General features: G+C 37.0%; 1 protein-coding gene across 1 annotated transcript in view; it reads left to right on the forward strand.

The window, feature by feature from the left end:
- Positions 1–19922, forward strand: part of med14 (mediator complex subunit 14) — a 65576-nt gene extending 45654 nt beyond the window's left edge. The window contains exons 21-31 of the mRNA XM_063050806.1: positions 3255–3524; positions 5607–5744; positions 6143–6251; positions 8127–8246; positions 9112–9291; positions 10345–10580; positions 10839–11018; positions 12067–12174; positions 12956–13081; positions 15583–15772; positions 18761–19922. Coding sequence (XP_062906876.1) covers positions 3255–3524; positions 5607–5744; positions 6143–6251; positions 8127–8246; positions 9112–9291; positions 10345–10580; positions 10839–11018; positions 12067–12174; positions 12956–13081; positions 15583–15772; positions 18761–18834 — 1731 coding nt within the window. The 3' untranslated portion in view covers positions 18835–19922. The remainder of the gene's footprint in view (positions 1–3254; positions 3525–5606; positions 5745–6142; positions 6252–8126; positions 8247–9111; positions 9292–10344; positions 10581–10838; positions 11019–12066; positions 12175–12955; positions 13082–15582; positions 15773–18760) is intronic.
- The last annotated feature ends 305 nt before the right edge of the window (positions 19923–20227 follow it).

Here is a 20227-nt window from a genome sequence, read left to right on the forward strand (position 1 = left end):
CAGAATCATCCTTGTGAACCACATCTGGACTCTCTCCAATGACAACACATCCTTTTTGAGACATGGGGCCCAAAACTGGGCATGGGCATGGGCAGGAGCATGTGTTTGGAATTGGCTAGCCTAAAGAAGGCAGGGAGTTGTAGTAAATGGAGCGTATTCTGCTTGGAGGTCAGTGACTAGTGGTGTTCTGTGAGTACCTGTTTTGGGACCCCACTCTTTGTGATTTTTTATATATTACTTAGATAAGATGAGTTAGTAAGTTTGCAGATGACACAAAGTTTGGTGGTAGGTGTAGAAGGTTGTCATAGGTTATGACAGGGCATGGACAGGATGCAGGGCTAGTCTGAGAAGTGGCAGATGGAGTTCAGTCAGAAAAAGGGTGAAGTGATGCACGTTGATAGGTTGAACTTAAAGGCAGAATTATTATCAGTATGGAGGAACAGAGGGAACGTGGTGTCTATATCCATAGATCCCTCAAAGTTGCCACGTATGTTGACAGTGTTTAAGAAGCTGTATGGTGCATTGACCTTTTTTAGTCAAGGGATTGAAGTTAAGAGCTGTGAGGTTATGTTGCAACTCAAAAAAACTCTGGTTAGATCACATTTGGAGTATTGTGTTCATTTCTGGTTGCTTCGTTATAGAAAGGATATAAAAGCATTGGAGAAGGTGCAGAGGAGGTTTACCAGGGTGCTACGTGGATTAGAGAAAATGTCTTGTGAGGAAAGGTTGCTCAAGCTACGGCTTCTCTTTTTGGAGTGAAGAAGGAGTAGAGCCAACTTGATAGAAGTGTACAGATCGACCTTCACAAATCTGGCACCATTGGGACCTGAGGAGTGCCACATTAGTGAAAATGCCGAATTACAGAAGGATCACATTAAGCATAATCAGTGCCGGATTACAGGTAGTCAGATTAGTGAAGGTCGACCTGTATAAGATTATAAGAGGCATGGATAGAGTAGACAGCTGTGACTTTATCCAAGGGTGGCAATGTCTAACACCAGAGGACATTCTTTTAAGGTGAATGGAAGAGAGTTTAAGGGAGATGTCAGAAATGGTCTGTTTACAGAGAGGGTAAGTGTCTGGAATGCACTGCTGGGGTGATGGTAGAAGTTGATACATATAGGATGTTTGAAAGATTCTTAGGTAGACATATAGATGAGAGAGAATAGTGCATTATGAGCTGTGTAGGAGGAAAGGGTTTCATTGATCTTCGAGAAAGTTAAAAGTGCAGCATAACTAAGTGGGTCAAAGGGCCTGTACTGTGCTGTACTGCTCTATGTTTTACTATTTTGTCATCGTCAAATCTGAACATCATAACAGCAACTGTTAGTCTTCTCTTTCATAGTGAAATGGGTAACATCTCTCTGTCCCTTATTAGTGAGAGAGAGAGCCTGTGGCACGTTGAACTGTCGGGTAAACAATAGTTTTTTTTATTGACTGCAGATCATGGTCTCTCTTTGCGGGCTTTGTTGGTGGGTGGTGGGTGCTGTCACTTTGCTGAAATGGGTTGCGGGGAGAGGTTGATGCTTGCTGCTGCTTGCACAACTGAGGAGGCAATGGGGGCTTTGGGGTTCTAACGTTTTTCTGTCATTCATTCTTTTGGGGTTTTTCTGTCTTTCGTGGATGTCTATGCAGACTAGGTATTTCAGATTCTATAATATATATATTCTCTGATAATAAACGGAACCATTGAACCGTGAATGTGTGGCTCTGAATCCCAACACCTAGTTGTTCATTATTAGATTTTTGCAGGACACTATAATCGCATATTACCAGTTAGTATTTGTCCAATATCTGTACTTTGTCTGCAGCTATGTTCCTAAATTTTGCACTGAATCAATAATTCCATGGTTTTTAGTCATCTATTATTAAAAGCTTTCTGAAGTCTGTATAAATAGCAAGCATTGATATTCTTTTCACACACTATTAAATAGTATTTGACCCTAAACATTAACTCTACTCTTTACATGCATGCTACACTACACATTCACTTCATCTATTGATTTCTTTTATCCTCTTATGCACTATATCATCTAGTTCTTAATAGCTTTGAATATATCAATCTCATTTCTTTCTTTTCCTATCAAATTAATTCAACCAAACATTTATACATAAGATTACAGGATCAAACTGTTTTACCCATGTATTGTAAACTTGAACTTTAGTGAAGAGGGAAGACAATGAGGTGCTGTAATTGTGCTTCCACCTCCAGTCTGTGCCCATTAACTTAATAGTTGCTCACAAGAATTGGGTACTATAGTTCCACTCTTGTTTGATCTCATGAAGCATCTCACAGTTCAGTTTTTTTTAAAATTGTGCAGTGAGTAATTCTACGTTGGATGAGGGCAGGTGGGTAGCAACAGAGCAGAAGAGAGAAGGAAGGAGTAACATACAGCACAGTAATTTGATACCATATTTGGTTACGACTTAACCAGATTAATAATAATTTGATATAATTTACAATATGTTATTAGTTATTAGTGATATACATGTCCAACATATGGTTGCATTCATACCATGTAATGATTGAGGTAGAAAGTATCAATCTGAATTTTTTTTTTGTTTTGTTGCACATGTGGCAATAGAAAATACCATGTGTTTTGAAATGTTCCTCACATCTATTTAGCCAATCTCTTCACTTTGCAAAGATCTAAATTTCCCTTCAGGATATGGATCTGCCACATCAATTGTTTTTCAGTGCAGTCCTTGTTGACCACTTTGAACTGTAATGCTAACTAGTCATTAGGAGCTATTGTGCTTATGATCATTATAGATTTTGAGATGGCATTCAATAATGGTCTTTATTTTCTTCTATTTTTTAATAGAAAGGCCTCTCAAGCTCTGTCGGCGTTCCCATTCCTTTTCTTCTATCTTAATTCAAAATGGCTTTATTCCAAGTATTCTCCAAAGGGTTGTGGGTGCTTAAGGTATCCAAGGAATCAAGAAATATTGCTGCTAATGTGAGAAAGTGGTGTTGAGTAGGGTATCAGCCATAATTTTATTAAACAGTACAGTAGACTTGAATAATCTGGCTACTACTCCCAACTTCTCATAGTTTTGTAACTGAGACAATTTTTGTGTCATTGTCACCACAAGAATTCAGCTGGCTGGTTCAGATGGTGAATTGTTCCCAGTATCATTGAATTGTAGAAAAATGGATACTGTGTTGTGTTTTTCTGTGCAAATCAACAACTCATTATCTGTTTTAAATGTGTGGAGGAAATATAATCTTTGTTTTTTTTCTCTCTCCACAGATATTGTATGATACACAAGCACCACTCAATGCCATCAATAAGCTCCCAACAGTGCCAATGCTGGGACTTACACATCGAACAAATACAGTCTATCAATGTTTTTCAATACTACCACAGTCACCCACACACATCAGACTTGCTTTCCGTAATATGTACTGTATTGACATATACTGTCAAAGTCGTGGTGTGGTGGCTATCCGTGATGGTGCCTACAGTCTTTTTGACAACAGTAAGATCGTCGAAGGATTCCATCCGGCTCCAGGCTTAAAGGTCTGTCATTGATCAGATAAACAGTAGTAATCTTTAAAAGTATCTCATGGGGTTACATTACACTTGTGTAAGATCATTTTATTCCTATCAAAACAGTGCAACTACAGTGCCTATAAAAGGCATTTACCTCTTTGGAAGTTTTCATGTTTTATTGCTATGCAACATTGAATCACAGTGGATTTAATTTGGCTTTTCTGACGCTGATCAACAGAAAAAGACTCTTCCATGTCAAAGTGAAAATGGATCGCTACAAAGTGAAATCAGATTGCTACAAAGTGATCTAAGTTAATTACAAATGTAAAACACAAAATAATTAATTGCAGAAGTGTTCACCCCCTTCAAGTCAGTATTTAGTAAAGGCACCTTTGGCAACAATTACAGCCTTGAGTCTGTGTGGATAGATCTCCATCAGCTTTGCACATCTGGACACTGCAATTTCTCCCCATTCTTTTTTCAAAACTGTCAGATTTCATAGAATCATGAGTGAACAGCCCTTTTCAAGTCCTGGCACAGATTCTCAATTGGATTGAGGTCTGGACTCTGACTTGGCCACTTGAAGACATTAACTTTGTTGTTTTTAAGCCATTCTTGTGTAGCTTTGGCTTTATGCTTGGGGTCATTGTCTTGCTAGAAAACAAATCTTCTCCCCAAGTCGCAGTTCTCTTGCAGACTAAATCAGGTTTCCTCCAGAATGTCCCTGTATTTTGCTGCATTCGTTTTACCCTCTACCTTCACAAGCCTCCCAGTGCCTGCTGCACTGAAGCATCCCCACAGCATGATACAGCCACCATCATGCTTCACGGTAAGGATGGTGTATTTTTGATGTTGTGCGTTGTTTGGCTTATGCCAAACATAGCGTTTAGTCTGATGGCCAAAAGGCTCAATTTTGATTTAATCAGATTATAGAACCTTCTTCGAGCTGACTTCCAATTCTCCCACATAACTTCTGGCAAACTCTCACCAAGATTTCAGATGAGGTTTTTCAACAATGGCTTTTTCTTTGCGACTCTCCCATCTCAGCCACTAAAGCTTGTAACACCTCCAGAGTTGTCACAGGTCTCTTGGTGGCCTCCCGCACTAGTCCTTCTTGCATGTTCAGCCAGCTCTAGGCAGATTTACAGCTGTGCCATATTCTTTCCGTTTCTCGATGATTGACTAGACTGTACTCCAAGTGATATTCAGTGACTTGAAAACTTTCTTGTATCCATCTCCTGACTCGTGCGTTTCAATAACCTTTTTGCAGAGTGGTTTGGAGTGTTCTTTTGTTTTCATGGAGCAAGTTTTGCCAGGGTACTGACTCACCAGCAGTTGGACATTCCAGATACAGGTGTACTTTTAGTACAATCAATTGAAACATCTTGACTGCACATGGTGATCTCCATTTAACGAATTATGTGACTTCTAAAACCTATTGGCTGCACCAGTGATGATTTGGTGTATCATATTAAGGGGGGATGAATACTAGCACAATCAGTTATTTTGTGTTTTATATTTGTAATTAATTTAGATCCCTTTGTAGAGACCTGTTTTCACTTTGACACAATAGTCTTTCTCTGTTGATCAGTGTCAAAAAAAGCCAAATTAAATCCACTGTCATTCAACGTTGTGAAACAATAAAATATGAAAACTTTCAAGGCAGAGGTGAATACTTTATATAGGCACTTTATCGACTGAAGATGTCTTAAGCAATTCATTCTTTCAAAGATACAAACCTGCTATGTATCTTGTATGTACTAAATTCTGAATGCAGCACTTCTTTGTATTAACAATACTGAATTAATTAGAATTATTTTTATTATTTAAGTGTATGGAAAGTAAACTATTTTAAAAGATGATCAGTTTGTAAAACAAAAATTTTTGCTAGTCTGTATCTAGGAATTCTTGATGTCTTATTAGCAAATTATGAATTGATCCGGATAGAACTTTATTTAAAGCAATAAGGTTGTATTGAAAACAGAATGTGACAGCAATGAACAACCCTGTTATGATACACTTCATCTGCATAAAGCTTAGTATTCTTATGATCTATTGCTTTGTGCAGTACAACATAGAAGAATTATTTAATTTTTGCTCATTTTCCAGACCTTTTTGAACATGTTTGTAGACAGTACCCAAGATGCACGTAGACGATCAGTGAATGAAGATGACAACCCACCATCTCCTATTGGTGGAGACATGATAGAATCATTAATGTCTCAACTTCAGTCACAGCCACAACAGGTTTGAATGCATGTTGAGTCATGGATGAAATATGTTGGTCATAATTGTGAGTTAAAATACCTTCTACACCCAATATGGGGCAGTCAGAACAAACAAAGCTTATGCAAGAGAATGGTTACTAGCTGTAATAATTAATCAGCAATATGGCTATAGAGCTGCTATACTTAGTTCGAATCCAATATTAATATTTGAAAGTGGTTGGGAAGGTAATGTGTGCCTTCATGTACCTAATCAAGCCGTTATTCTTAAGTTATTATTGTCACATGGAAAACTAAGAATGATAAAGGCCATTCTGTAAAGGGAAAAAAAACATTGGGTTTACCATCTTTATTTGATGCAAAAATTAGTACATCGTATTTGTCTTGAAGCTGAATGCAATTGTTTTATTATTTCCTCAGTCTTTTGCCAAATCTGGTACAACAGTAACATATCCTCTGACATCACCGCCTACATCCTACCACAATACAGTGACTCCATCACAACAAATACTGCCTACACAATCACCTGGTGAGTAATGAGTGCAATTTACCACATGTTATAATTCTAAATATCAAACCTTGTTTATGAACTGCAAGACGTATAGCCACTTGCTATTGAAAATTATTATTTTGCATTGCTATATGGCAATGATGACTACACCAAATTTTTGTGTATTTTGGGAAGGCTCGAGAGATGCAATGCTCAAGGTAAGTCATAAAGTGCACTAAAGCAAACACCAGGTTCCAAGGCAATCACATAGGGAGCCAGTCAGCCAACTCTTTTCTCTTTCTGGTTGATTGGGTGAACTAGAGCATTAGGTTTGTGCAAATGAGCAACAAAAAGCGTATTTTAATTCATTCCCTAGAGTTATATACTGATCTTTAAATTAATGCTGTGTATAGTACATGTACTATACGTAGAATTTTAGAAGGTATTTGACAACGTGCAGGCTCTAGGGTTATTGTGGAAAATAAAAAGCTCAGTGTAGAAGACAATGTTTCGTGAAAGGAGATTAGCTGACTAACAGGAAATAACAAAGCATAAATTTATCTTTTATCTGCTTGAGAATAAGCATTGTCCTTTGCCATTTGAATTAGTGCTTGACCCTCAATATTTAAATAACATGAATGAAGGCACAGAACGGATAGTTGTTAAAGGTTTTATGACATAAAGACTATAAGACATGGGAGCAGTATTAGGTCATTTGGCCCATTAAGTCTGCTCCGCATTTCATCATGTCTAATCCATTTCCCTCTCAACCCCATTTTTTTGCCTTCTCCCTGTAATATTTCACACCCTGACTTCAATCTCCACCTTAAATACACCCAATGACCTGGCCTCCACAGCAGCCTGTGGCAACGAATTCCACAGATTCACCACACTTTGGCTAAAGAAATTCCTCCCCATCTCCATTCTAAATGGACATCCCTCTATTCTGATGGTGTGCCCTCTGGTCCTGGACTCCCCCCACCATAGGAAACTTCCTCTCCACATCCACTCTACCTAGGCCTTTCAACATTTGATATGATTCAATGAGATTCCCCCTTCATTCTTCTGAATTCTAGGGAGCAAAGGCCCAGAGCCATCAATTGCTCCTCATACAATAAGTCTTTCATTCCTGGAATCATTCTCGTGTACCTCCTCTGAACTTTCTCCAATATCAGCACATCCTTTCTTAAATAGGGAGCAATGTTTATCTATCTGATTGCCCTATGCTCTGGAGGCTGCATATAAGCTCCCAGTTCTCGAGCGTCTTGATCCTTGGGCCAGCAGAAACACTGGTGATAGATTACAACTGGATGCAGAGGATTAGAAGTGGGAAAATGACGGAGGATGGGAAATACAAAGGAAGAGAGAGACATTGAAGAAGAGGTCTGAGGGATGGAGAACAAACTAGTTTCTCCATTATTGCTTGGTCATTCCCTCCTAGTGCTTACTCTGTGAATTCATGAAGTAAATTCTAAAAGACATGAAGAGAAGGAAAGGTAAGAAAGGGGAGGAGAGATAGAGCAGATATTTTCCTCTCACTTTTCCCTGGGTCCATCCCCTTATTTCTTCCGACCACTCTGCTTTTCTCTCCTTTACACCTTGCAGATCTGCTTTCCAGAGGTTCCCTCCAATGTTAAGAAACTGTAGGTTTTTTTTTGTTCTAAGTCAGGAAAGGAATGCTCATAACGTCCTCCTTTTGATAAGAGAGTAAAGTTTTTCACCTTTCTTAACTTTTCAATTAATGAGTTGTGTTTCAATTTGTATAGAATTTTAAGCATATATTTTCAACACTTTAATTAATTGGCAATGGGTGCAGTCATGATGTCTACTTATTGGCTTGTTTAATCCATCTAAATGCAAATTAAGCAATAGATTGCCAGCAGCATTTCAAAATAAAACTTGTACTTTGTGCAGGAAATTTACATCCAGCAAATTCCCCAAGTGGTGCAATTCGTGCACCCTCGCCAGCATCATTTGCACCCTCTCCCTCTCCATCTTCCCTTGGAATTACAGCAAACTTCGCAAGTCCACATGGTGAGCTTTTCTAATTTAATGATTAAAATTAATTAATACATGCTTTGTCCATTTGAGGATTGAGGATCTGAAAGCTTTGTTCCAATAGATAGATGAGTAATTACTTGATGGTCATAGGTATTGGAAGACTTTGAAAGATTTGTTTCTGGCTTTTTAATATATATCTGTATATTGTATATGCAGTTTCTATTTAAAACATTACTCATGTGTCAGCTATTTTTATTTCAAATTAATATATTGAAATGTGCCTTTTAATTTTGTCCTGTAATCTTGTAATGCTGTGGTTTTGTTATTACAAAAGCAAGCTTTATTTCTTTATAAAAATTCTGTCAATGAATATTTTCTATATTGACATTATCAATTATTAATACCTCTGCAATTAAGTTTATAGTTGAAAGGCTCTTTCTCTTAAGTGTTTAGCATAAGTTTGTATTCTTACTTTGTCAAGAAAAACAGGTCCTGAACTTCATGACTGTGAAGAAGCATTATGCACAATGTACTGGAACTTACTAGTTTTTGAAAATGCAACCGTGATAAAATGGGATACAAATTGAATGATTATTGGCAGAATTACAGCTTCCTAAGAAGGAATAAGTTTTTTTTAAGTGAAATTGAAATTCAAGAATTGCTGAGCCTCTTTTGTGGGCTTTATGGATTCAAAGTTCAGAAATGTTAGAAATTTTCTGCATCATGGATACGTTGCTTTTAAATCTGAGAAATATCCACAAGATTGGTTTCTAGATTGTCTCTTTTTAAAGGACTTGGATCATGATTGTGCATAAATGTTTTCATGAGCTTGTTGTAGAGAGTTGGTGAAGGAAGAATGAGAGTTATAGTATGCTGATTCACTTACTCTTTTATTCAGGAACGATTGATCCGAGTTCACCTTATTCAATAATGTCACCCAGTCAGCGACCTGGAAACTGGCCTGGATCTCCGCAGTTACCTGGATCAACATTAGCACGCATTCCTGGAATGTCTCCAGCAAATCCATCTTTGCACTCTCCGATTCCTGATGTATCTCACTCCCCAAGAGCTGGAACAAGCAAGTTATAACATCTATAATCTTATTTTCAAATAATGTTTTTCCAGAAGAAATGATTGAATGGATTGAATTGCAGATTTAAATTTCCATTGTATTTATTTGTCATGCCTGCCAGCCAGCCGATTTTAGGTTTATCAGCATCTTTAGAGAAATAGCAATTAAGCCATATATTTGTATAAAGACTATCTGCATCTAAGTAATATCTGCATTTCCAGTTTTGTTTTGACATTCTGGTATCCAAAATCCAAATAGAACAGTTTGGATATTATTGTATATCTGTGATGAGAAAGATGGCTGAAATCTAGTACAATATTGCAACACAGTCAACAAAATGTGGGAAAACTGATTCGATGTCTTGATGAAACATACTGCAACCTGATATCATTATGATAATTACTACCTCCGGGTTTAAATATATACTCGGTGCTTAAATCATGGGATAAAATGATGGTTTCAACAGAGGACTGAAATGGGTGACATGGCCACTTATAACTTGCACTTAACTAATAGCATAGGATACCATTAGGAGATCTGAAACTTGAATCATCTTCAGTTATGTGGAAGAGGATAGGTAATTGGCATGAAATTGTTGTATTGCACGATAAAGTCTGTCCATATTTTAAAGAAGACCATACTTGAAATGATTTTAACCCAAATTGAGAGCCCTTATGAAAATCAAGAGGGATATGGAATATTCTTAGAAATTTATATAGGCTCATCAGAAATTACCAGAATTTCCGGTTATAAAATATAACACTCTTAATCTGTAATTAGACATCAGAAAATACTTATCTGGGAGGGTGAATGTAGGAAAGAGTGTGTTTCATACTGTTATAAGTTTCTTTTTTCTATTATGATTTAAATATTACTTTTTAGTTTGAATTATGCTAAGTTGAATTAGGAGTAAAGCAGATCACAATTAAAGGGGTTAACCAGAAGTCAGCAAGTTCAGTTTGTGGTTCATGTCAAATACGTTTTGATAACTTTAAGTAAAAGTAAAACTTTTGCATAAACAGTTAAAGAAAACATAATATCTTGTCTTTTTATTTTTAGGTACTCAAATAATGCCGACCAACATGCCCCCTCCTCGTACACTACCTCAGCGTTCTTGGGCTGCATCGATACCTACCATCCTAACACACAATGCCTTGCACATTCTCCTTTGTCCAGCTCCAACACCAGGTCTTGTCCCAGGACTAGCTGGAAGTTACCTTTGTTCCCCATTGGAGCGATTCTTGGGTTCAGTTATGATGAGGCGACACTTACAAAGGATCATACAACAAGAACCAGTAAGAGATATAATTGTTTTCTGGTGAAATCAATAAGTCCTGCAAACTTAAAACTAGCTCATCAACTCTTTTTTTAAAAAGGAGAGGAAAAACAATTGGATAAATTGGGGATTTATTATAGTGTATTTTGGAGAATATAATCCTTGTGATAATTGTAATACCCAGAGGTCTGCATGTAATTCCTAGTAAGAGTAGTTACGATTTATTAATCAGATTATTTAAAAGAAATTTGTAATGTATCTTTGTTTTCAATTCTAGTTGCAGCTTATAAACTCCAATGAACCTGGTGTGATCATGTTTAAAACTGAAGCATTGAAGTGTCGAGTAGCACTGAACCCACAGACGTATCAGACTTTACAGTTTAAAGTAACACCTGAAACAGCAGACCCATGGATGCAAGAAGAACTGCAAGTTCTAGAAAAGTTCTTTGAAACAAGAGTGAGTTGTGTTTTTTTTTAAACAATGGTATATGTTTGTCCAACTTTCAATACCAAGTAAGCAACAAAACATTTAACATTAATATTGAGAAGCTATTGTCTTCAGTTCCAGCAGAGTCTGTATTCTAGGCACTAACAGCAACCTGCACTCTGATTACTGTCTTATTTTTGCAAAACTCGGTGGTTATTTCCTTTTTAGTAAATAATTTTGAAAAACATTCCTGTTAATGTTTTTACTGACTGACTCATTTATAGTTAAGAGATAGACGTGCATTTCTTTGCACTTTTCACTTCCAAAAATATTTTCGAGGTACCTCTTCAAGTGTAGTCTTTGTAATAATACAGAAAACTTGGCAGATAATCTACACCTCTGAAATGTAATGATATCCAGGTAGAGGCAATTTATATTGTTCATAATGAAATGGGATTTTTTAAATCCACTGGACAGGTCAAACAGAGTCTTGATTGATGTCTTGTCTAAAAGAGAATCTCTGTGAAAGGTGCACCACTTTGTCAGTATTGAACTGAAACATTAGCCTATATTTGTGTGCTCAAGTTCTGCAGTTGGATATGAAATCTCTAATTCAAAGATAAAATCTGTGACTAATGTTTGACTAATGTAAAACAATTAATGTAAAGTAAAATGGTGTAACTGTGGCTCTTAACCCAATTTTGAATTGAGGTGTTTTGTCACTACAGTCCACTTACTTTCATGATAATGTGAAGCAGAACCATATGTTGACTTTTTTTTAAAGAAAATTGTTTCTGAGTATAAGAAGGATCCTTGGATAAGATTTATTTCCCCATCAAAATAAGTCATTACACTGTTATTTTATCCATTCCTTGGAAAAGCTGAGTAAATAATTATGGTGACTGTTATTAATCTTTTATTCCCACAAAGAAATAAATCTGTTAGGTTTACTGAACAAAACTCAAAGAAAATCAAATTAAATGTATATCTTGCTATTTTTGTTTGTAATAACATTTTCATGTGTATCACCATGTAAACACTACTGTCACGTAATATATTATTATTTCTGTTTGGCTAGGTCGCTGGTCCACCATTTAAAGCCAATACACTAAATGCCTTTGCCAAACTATTAGGAGCTCCCACACACATCCTGAGGGATTGTGTGCGCATCATGAAACTAGAACTGGTAAGTGATGATATATCAAATTTTTAACAGCTTCATGAGATTCTAATACACAAAATTCTGTGAATACTGTTATTTTTCCTTGACTTAATTATAATCTTTATTCAGTATAAGATTTTATAACCTATATTGCCTGGAATGAATGGAGATTTGAAACTGAATATTAAGACTGTGGATATGTACTTGAAATTTTTCTTGCCCTGCTTAAGATACTTTATTGCTATTTGTGCTCCACTTTAATATTTATGAAAAACACTTTTTTTCTAAAATACATAACATTCATTAAATGTCAGAAGTGATTTTAATTAATACATTTACTTACTACCCAGCTTTCTCACCGTTTGCAACCTTGCTTGTTAGCATTAAGTTAGAAATACAAACTGAAGTGGATAAAGTAGAGTGCAATTTGATAGCTCTTAAGACTGTACTATTCATTTAAGCACATTTTAATATGAGACATGCCAACATTAATAAAGTTACTTAAATATTAGTTTTTTTTGTTGTGCATTCTTTGTCTTACAGAATTTTGTATCTGCTGAATTAGCTTGAGAAAATTTCAAAATAATTAGTTTGTTAGTCTGTTTATAGAAGATTACTAGAAATATTAATTTCAGAAGATATTGAACATGCTATGATTGCACATTATACTGACAAAAACCTTAAAGAAGTACTGAAAAATAGTTATTTTTTTCAAATGGAAGAATACACTGAAAAATACGTACATATCCAAAATAACTCTCTTCAGTTAATATTTCAACATTTAATGTTCTGTTTTGCTATTAAGTTTCCTGATCAAGGCAACCAGCTAAGATGGAATGTGCAGTTCTGTTTGACAATTCCTCCCAGTGCTCCTCCAATTGCTCCCCCCGGGACTCCTGCAGTGGTGCTGAAAACCAAGATGCTGTTCTTTGTAAGTAAGGCACCTTTACTTTTAATTCTTTATGAATTTACAATTTCTGCCTAAAGTCATGCAAATGTTATTCCATAAGTATAAAAAATAATGGATTTGGTGACATAATAGCAAAAATATCAAAATGCAAGGTCCTGTATATTCAAAAATGATAATGGTATTGTTGGTAGAAAGAGCTTAACTTCATGATGAGCAATTACATTAATGACTAAGCAAGCTGATCAATGATGGATGTTATCCAGCGCCTTAAAAATGTATTCAGCCCCCACAACTACTTTCACATTTTACTGTCTTATTTTCTAAATTTAAAATATATTGAAGTAGGATTTTTTGAGCTAATCTACAAAACATTGTGCATCATTTCAAATCAAAAGAAAAATTCCAAAACCTGTCAACAATTTACTCAAAATTTTAAAGATAAAATTGTGATGCTGAAAAAGTGTTCGTCCCCTTTGTAATTACTAGGCTAACTTTCCTCAGGTGCAATATTGTATATTTCCTTATCAGCTCACCCAATTTGTTGATGTAGAAAATATCCCCTCTGAATAAGTGCCTCCTCTCTCTGTAAGGTCCAACAGTATGGTAGATTTTCAACAGACCAAACCAAAATGAAGACAAAAGAGCATTAAAGGCAAATCAGGGAAATAATAATAGAGAAGCACAAATCTGGAGAAGGGTACAAGACCATCTCAAAGGCATTGAACATACTTTGGAGCTCAGTGCAGTCCATCAAGAAACCATAGCCACACTGCCTAGGTCAGGCCGTCCCTCTAAACTTAGTCACTGGAAAAGAGTGGCGCTTGTAAGAGAGGCTACTGTAACAGAAACTCTGAGTGAGCTGCCCCGTCTACTAATGTGCATGACACTTCCCTACACTATATTCCATCTGCCACTTCTTTGCCCATTCTTCCAGTCTGTTTAAGTCCTTCTACAGACACCCTGCTTCCTCAACACTACTTGCCTCTCCACCTATCTTTGTATTGTCTGCAAACCTGGCCACAAAGCCATTATCCAAATCACTGACATAAAACCTGAAAAGAAGCGGTCCCAATACCGACCTCTGCGGAACACCATTAGTCACTGTCAGCCAGCCAGTATAGGCCTCCTTTCTCCCTTTAAATCTGAGAGGGTGCTGCCCTCATCCAGGTAAATAGATTTTTCAGTCATGCTCCCAACTTTTTGCCTTGTAGATGCTAGCAAAACCTTGGTTTCCCAGAAGGTGAATAACTTGCCATTGGATATCCTAACTTCTGACCAGCACTTGTAAACATGAGGCTGGTCCACTTGAGTTTCTGATCAATGGTAATCTGCAGGGCTGAAGGCATGGAACTTGGCAATAGTAATTATCACTGAATTTCAAGGGTAGGTGATTCAACTCTTGTAAAAGGCAGCCATTGTCTAGCATAAATGTTATTTCTCCTTGTTGGCCTGTCTATGAATGCTCTCTAGGTGTTGCTACATAGGTGTTACATTATTTTGTTGAGTTGCAAATGGTATTAAACATTGTGTACTCTTTAGTGAACACCCTTATTTCTGCCCTTATGATGAAAGTAGTGTCCTTGATGAACTAGCTGAAGATAGTTGTGTCTAAGATGAATTTGGCCCTGAGGAATTTCTGCAGTGATAGTCTAGGATGATTGACCTCCATTAACCACAACTATCTAACATTGTGGTGGTATGACTCCAAATATTGAAGCATTTTTCCCTTGATTCCTGTTGACCAGTTTTTGCCAGGATTCCTGAATACCACATTCAATCAAGTGCTACCTTGATAGCAGTCATTCTTGCATCAAATGTCTGGACCAAGTCAGAAATGGATTGCTTCTGGTGTAACCAAAAATGGACATGGGAAGCAGGATTTCAAATCTCTTACTAACTCTTCCTTCAGTTAGTCCTGACGAAGGGTCTCGGCCCGAAACGTCGACTGTACCTCTTCCTAGAGATGCTGCCTGGCCTGCTGCGTTCACCAGCAACTTTGATGTGTGTTGCTTGAATTTCCAGCATCTGCAGAATTCCTGTTGTTTGAGTTTTTGTGTCTCCCCCATTTTGCATCTTTATAATCTCATACCACTTGATGAAGGGTTTCTTTGCTGACAGGACTATCCATTGATTGCCTTTATCACTTCTCTTGTGAGCATTATAATAAATACTAATATGAATTGCACATCTATTCCTATTCACTTGAAGGTCCACCTTGCAGTTCACTGTAGTGTGCAGTTTTCAGCATAACAAAGTTCTTGTATAATTAAATGACTGAGACATCTGTTGATATTTACAATCTTGATTTTGTTCAGATTTGTATAGTACCTCCAACTTGATAGTTAACCGTATCATCTGAGCATAGCCACAAAAACCTAATAAAAAAGGTTCAGTATAAATTTGGAACTGGGAACAGATGAAAAATTGTAGTTTATGTGGTTGCTCAATATCAGTTTTTATTTTGAGACCATTGTTTTTCCTTTAATATTTCCTCTTTTCCCTTCACCACTGTCTCCCAATAGCTACAACTCACACAACGATTAACAGTTCCTCAGGAACCAATCAGCATTATTGTGCCAATTGTCTATGATATGGCAACATGCTCGACACAGCAAGCTGATATTCCAAGACCTCACAATACATCTGGAGCAGCTGCTTCGATGGTTAGCACCATTTTGAGGAGGTTTTCAGAGGTGCACCAGCCATCACAGGGTAAGCCAAATAAACAACCCTTCTGTAAGTCATTCTCTAAGTCTTAATAATTTTGAAAATGTAGGAACCTAGTATTTAATATTACTCAACTGTTTATTGAATGCATTAAATGACTGAACAGTTACTGAAGAAATACTCTGTTTTTTAGTTTATGGCAACGTATAGCTTATTGGTCACATCTATCCCATTGGATATTTCTTTCTTGTTCTCAGTGGAACTTTAACATAGCCATAAGGTCTATATAGTTGCTGCACTTTTCTCCTGTACAAGCTGTATAATTGCCTATATTTAATATTTAAGTGACAAGAAAAGAATTGATTCACCTAGAGTAATGCATACAAAATGCTAAAGGAACTCACCAGGTCAGGCAGCATCTATGGAAAGGAATAAACAATCAATATTTCAGACCAAGATTCTTTATCATTGATTGGCTTTTCAGCTCCAAGCCCAGGTGCTGTTCCATTGGGTCATCCATCTGATGCAGCTTTTCCCCATAGTCATAGTCATACTTTATTGATCCTGGGGGAAATTGGTTTTTGTTACAGTTGCACCATAAATAATAAATAGTAATAGAACCATAAATAGTTAAATAGTAACATGTAAATTATGCCAGGAAATAAGTCCAGGACCAGCCTATTGGCTCAGGATGTCTGACCCTCCAAGGGAGGAGTTGTAAAGTTTGATGGCCACAGACAGGAATGACTTCCTATGACACTCTGTGTTGCATCTCAGTGGAATGAGTCTCTGGCTGAATGTACTCCTGTGCCCACCCAATACATTATGTAGTGGATGGGAGACATTGTCCAAGATGGCATGCAACTTAGACAGCGTCCTCTTTTCAGACACCACCGTCAGAGAGTCCAGTTCCATCCCCACAACATCACTGGCCTTACGAATGAGTTTGTTGATTGTGTTGGTGTCTGCTACCCTCAGCCTGCTGCCCCAGCACACAACAGCAAATATGATAGCACTGGCCACCACAGACTCGTAGAACATCCTCAGCATCGTCTGGCAGATGTTAAAGGAACTCAGTCTCCTCAGGAAATAGAGACGGCTCTGACCCTTCTTGTAGACAGCCTCAGTGTTCTTTGACCAGTCAGTTTATTGTCAATTCGTATCCCCAGGTATTTGTAATCTTCCACCATGTCTACACTGACCCCCTGGATGGAAACAGGGGTCACCGGTACCTTAGCTCTCCTCAGGTTTACAATCAGCTCCTTAGCCTTTTCACATTAAGCTGCAGATAATTCTGCTCACACCATGTGACAAAGTTTCCTACCATAGCCCTGTACTCAGCCTCATCTCCCTTGCTGATGCATCCAACTATGGCAGAGGTGATACTTTAGAGTACTGAAATGACTTTATTTTACCCACAAGTGTTTTGTATTTTCTTGCTCAGTAATCACATGCTCTATATTAAAGTCTCTATTTTGTCATTCAGTAAATGATTTCCTTTTCATCAGCCAGAAGCTACCTTGTTGTCATTTGAGGGCTGTTTGCTGCTCATTTTGAGGTACTTTGTGATGTCTGAGCCAAGCATGGACCTAGAATGAGAAGCCATGCTCTGGTGCTCAAATATTTATTAATGGCTTTATCTGTCTACCAATTGCTAAGATTCTCAGGTTAAGATATAATCTGTAAGGGACACTATTGCCGATGGCTTGGCTGGAGACCTTGGAAACATTGTGATGTGCATGCTGTTCACTGTTACATATAAAGGAAACAGACTGGGATTAGGATTAGTTGGGTTGGAGGGAATGTAACCAATAGGCCAGAGGAGCCCAGGAAAAAGTGATTTAATAATATATTTGCAATACAATGACTTTATTAAGGTAAGTAATTTTTAAATACAAATCATAGTTTATATTGTTTTAATTTAAAAATTTAGATTAGATTATGAGGACACGCAGTCCTCTTTTATTGTCATTTAGTAATGCATGCGTTAAGAAATGGTACAATATTCCTCCGGTGTGATTTCGCAGAAACACAGGACAGACCAAGACTGAAAAACTAACATAACCACATAATTATAACATATAGTTACAACAGAGCAACAATACCATAACTTGATGAAGAACAGTCCATGGCACAGTAAAAAAGTTCAAAGTCTCTCGAAAGTCCCACATCTCACGCAGACAGGAGAAGGAAGAAAACTCTCCCTGCCATGCCTGACCATGGTGCAACTCTGAGTCGTCCGAAAACTTCGAGCTCTGATCAGCCGTCCGACACCGAGTACCGAGCACCATCTCTATCCGAACGCTTCGACCTCAGCCTCGTTCACCAGCAGCAGGCAAAGCTGGGGATTTTGGCACCTTCCCTCCGGAGATTCTCAATCGCACAGTAACAACGGCAGCGAAACCAGGCATTTCAAAAATTTCTCCAGATGTTCCTCTGCTTCTCACATCTGTCTTCATCAAAACAGAATTGTCCACGGCCCTTATTTAACAGATACGATATCATTTCACCGGAGAGCTGCATCACACTGCCATCTTCTCCTCCCACCTGTAATTTTTGCACTAGTTGAATCAAACACCTAGACATGAAGCTCTTGTAGCGATATTTTTTTAAAGAACTGTGAAATCATTTTGAAATGCAATAGCCTAGCCTCTTGACTTTAATTAGTGGTTTAAACAATTCCCTTTTGTCACTATGCAATCTGTTTGAGCTAGAGGGACAGCCACCCATCTCTAAATGAGTACAACATGCAAAAGGCAGGTGAAATTGGGAAACATGCCAGATAAGCAGAGGCAATCTGTATTTGGTCTTTGCCCTATTAATTCATTTTATTGGGACATGCACTTCTTGTTTCTTAGAATGTATAATAAGAATTTTTCTTGGCTTTGCTCATGATTTATTAAGTATAGACTGTGTTCTGTTGAGCTTATTTCAATAGATTATCAGATAACCATTGTTAACAATGTTATTGGACTTGTTCACTTGCCTCATTGCTTTGTACATTATCTAATGTTAGTAACATTACTTTTGCAGGTGACTGCACAATCTATGCAGCAGTGAGGGAATTGATGGCAAACTTAACACTGCCCCCTGGGGGTCGACAGTGATGGCCCATAATCTGCTTACGTGGTTTTGTGGAGAAGATTTTATGCAACATAGATGGACAGTTTGTGATGCATAACAAAATTAAGGATTCTTTGTATTGTGCTCTAACGCGAGTTAAGAGCATGATTTATTCTTCAGGGATTCACTTCTTCCAACAAAAGATACATCAGTTTGTATACCTGCTGTTATATAGTGTATTTTATAAACTACATTTCAAGAAAAATATAAAATCTGGAAAGATTCCTGTTTGAGTTAGAATTAACTATAGTTGTAATATTAACAAGGAAATGATTAGGTTATGATGATGCCCAAAGATATGTTTTTTTTTAAAAGAGAGAACACAATGTGTCAGTTTTCATATGTTCTGCTGTGGCATCTGGATTTCCATCTGTCCTCATACTTTTTTGTTATATTGATGGTTGTTGTAATGTAAAATGTGAAACTTTAATGGAGCTGTATTTTATTATGACTGCTTTAAATCTTTACAGAAAATTTGGGTCCTTTGATATTGACTCAGAAACAATATTTAATAAACAAGTAAATCAAACAATCATTCCTTGTAGTATCCTATTAGATTTAACAGTTGTGTACAATGGCAGAATTTGGTTTGCATTACACTATTTTTTCCCTTATTCTTCTCATTAACTGACTTGTCTAATTATTTTGACGTTGCTTTCTGCTGCCTTTTAATTACAACCACCTTATGACAGAAAGTCACTTCAAAACAGTTACCTGGAGTTAATGTTATTCTTAAGGTAACAATAATGTTTTGCGTTTCATCATATTTTGTTTAATAATGAATTTTAAATGAATTATTGAAATACTTTAACTAAGTTTTGTATTGTCTCTCATGTATAACTTTGAATGAACATTATTCATTTAAATACACATCCCTACTATCATTACATCTGCCACACTTGGAGATTAGGGTATGTACAAGTGAAAATGTGAATATCTAGCACGGTAGAGACTTAGGCAAAGAAAAAAGCAGATGAACGTGAAGCATTTATCAGGAGCAGAGGCTGATTCCAAGAACCAATCTGTCTCTTAACAACCCCAAATTCCCAGACAATACCAGCATATCTATTAATGTGACTTTTTTATGTATTAGACAAAATAAGAATTAAAGTTACTGTGTAAAACATTAAAATCATGAGACTGCAAAATGCTGAACAGTAAAGTAAGGTGCTGTAGCTCTAACTCATGCTGATCTTCATTGAAAATGCAGTACTCCAAAGTATCTTGGGCAGAAAAAGTGGAAGATAGCAGTTACGTTTGGTATTGAACTTAAAATGAAAATGGAGATGGGCCGTGTATATGCTTCCCACTGTCAGCCATTAATCTAGTATACCAAGTTCAAATAAGTCCATGTAAATCTTTGGAACTGGTGAAGGA

This window comes from Mobula hypostoma, chromosome 6 (genome assembly GCF_963921235.1).
Source record: "Mobula hypostoma chromosome 6, sMobHyp1.1, whole genome shotgun sequence".
NCBI lineage: Eukaryota > Metazoa > Chordata > Chondrichthyes > Myliobatiformes > Myliobatidae > Mobula > Mobula hypostoma.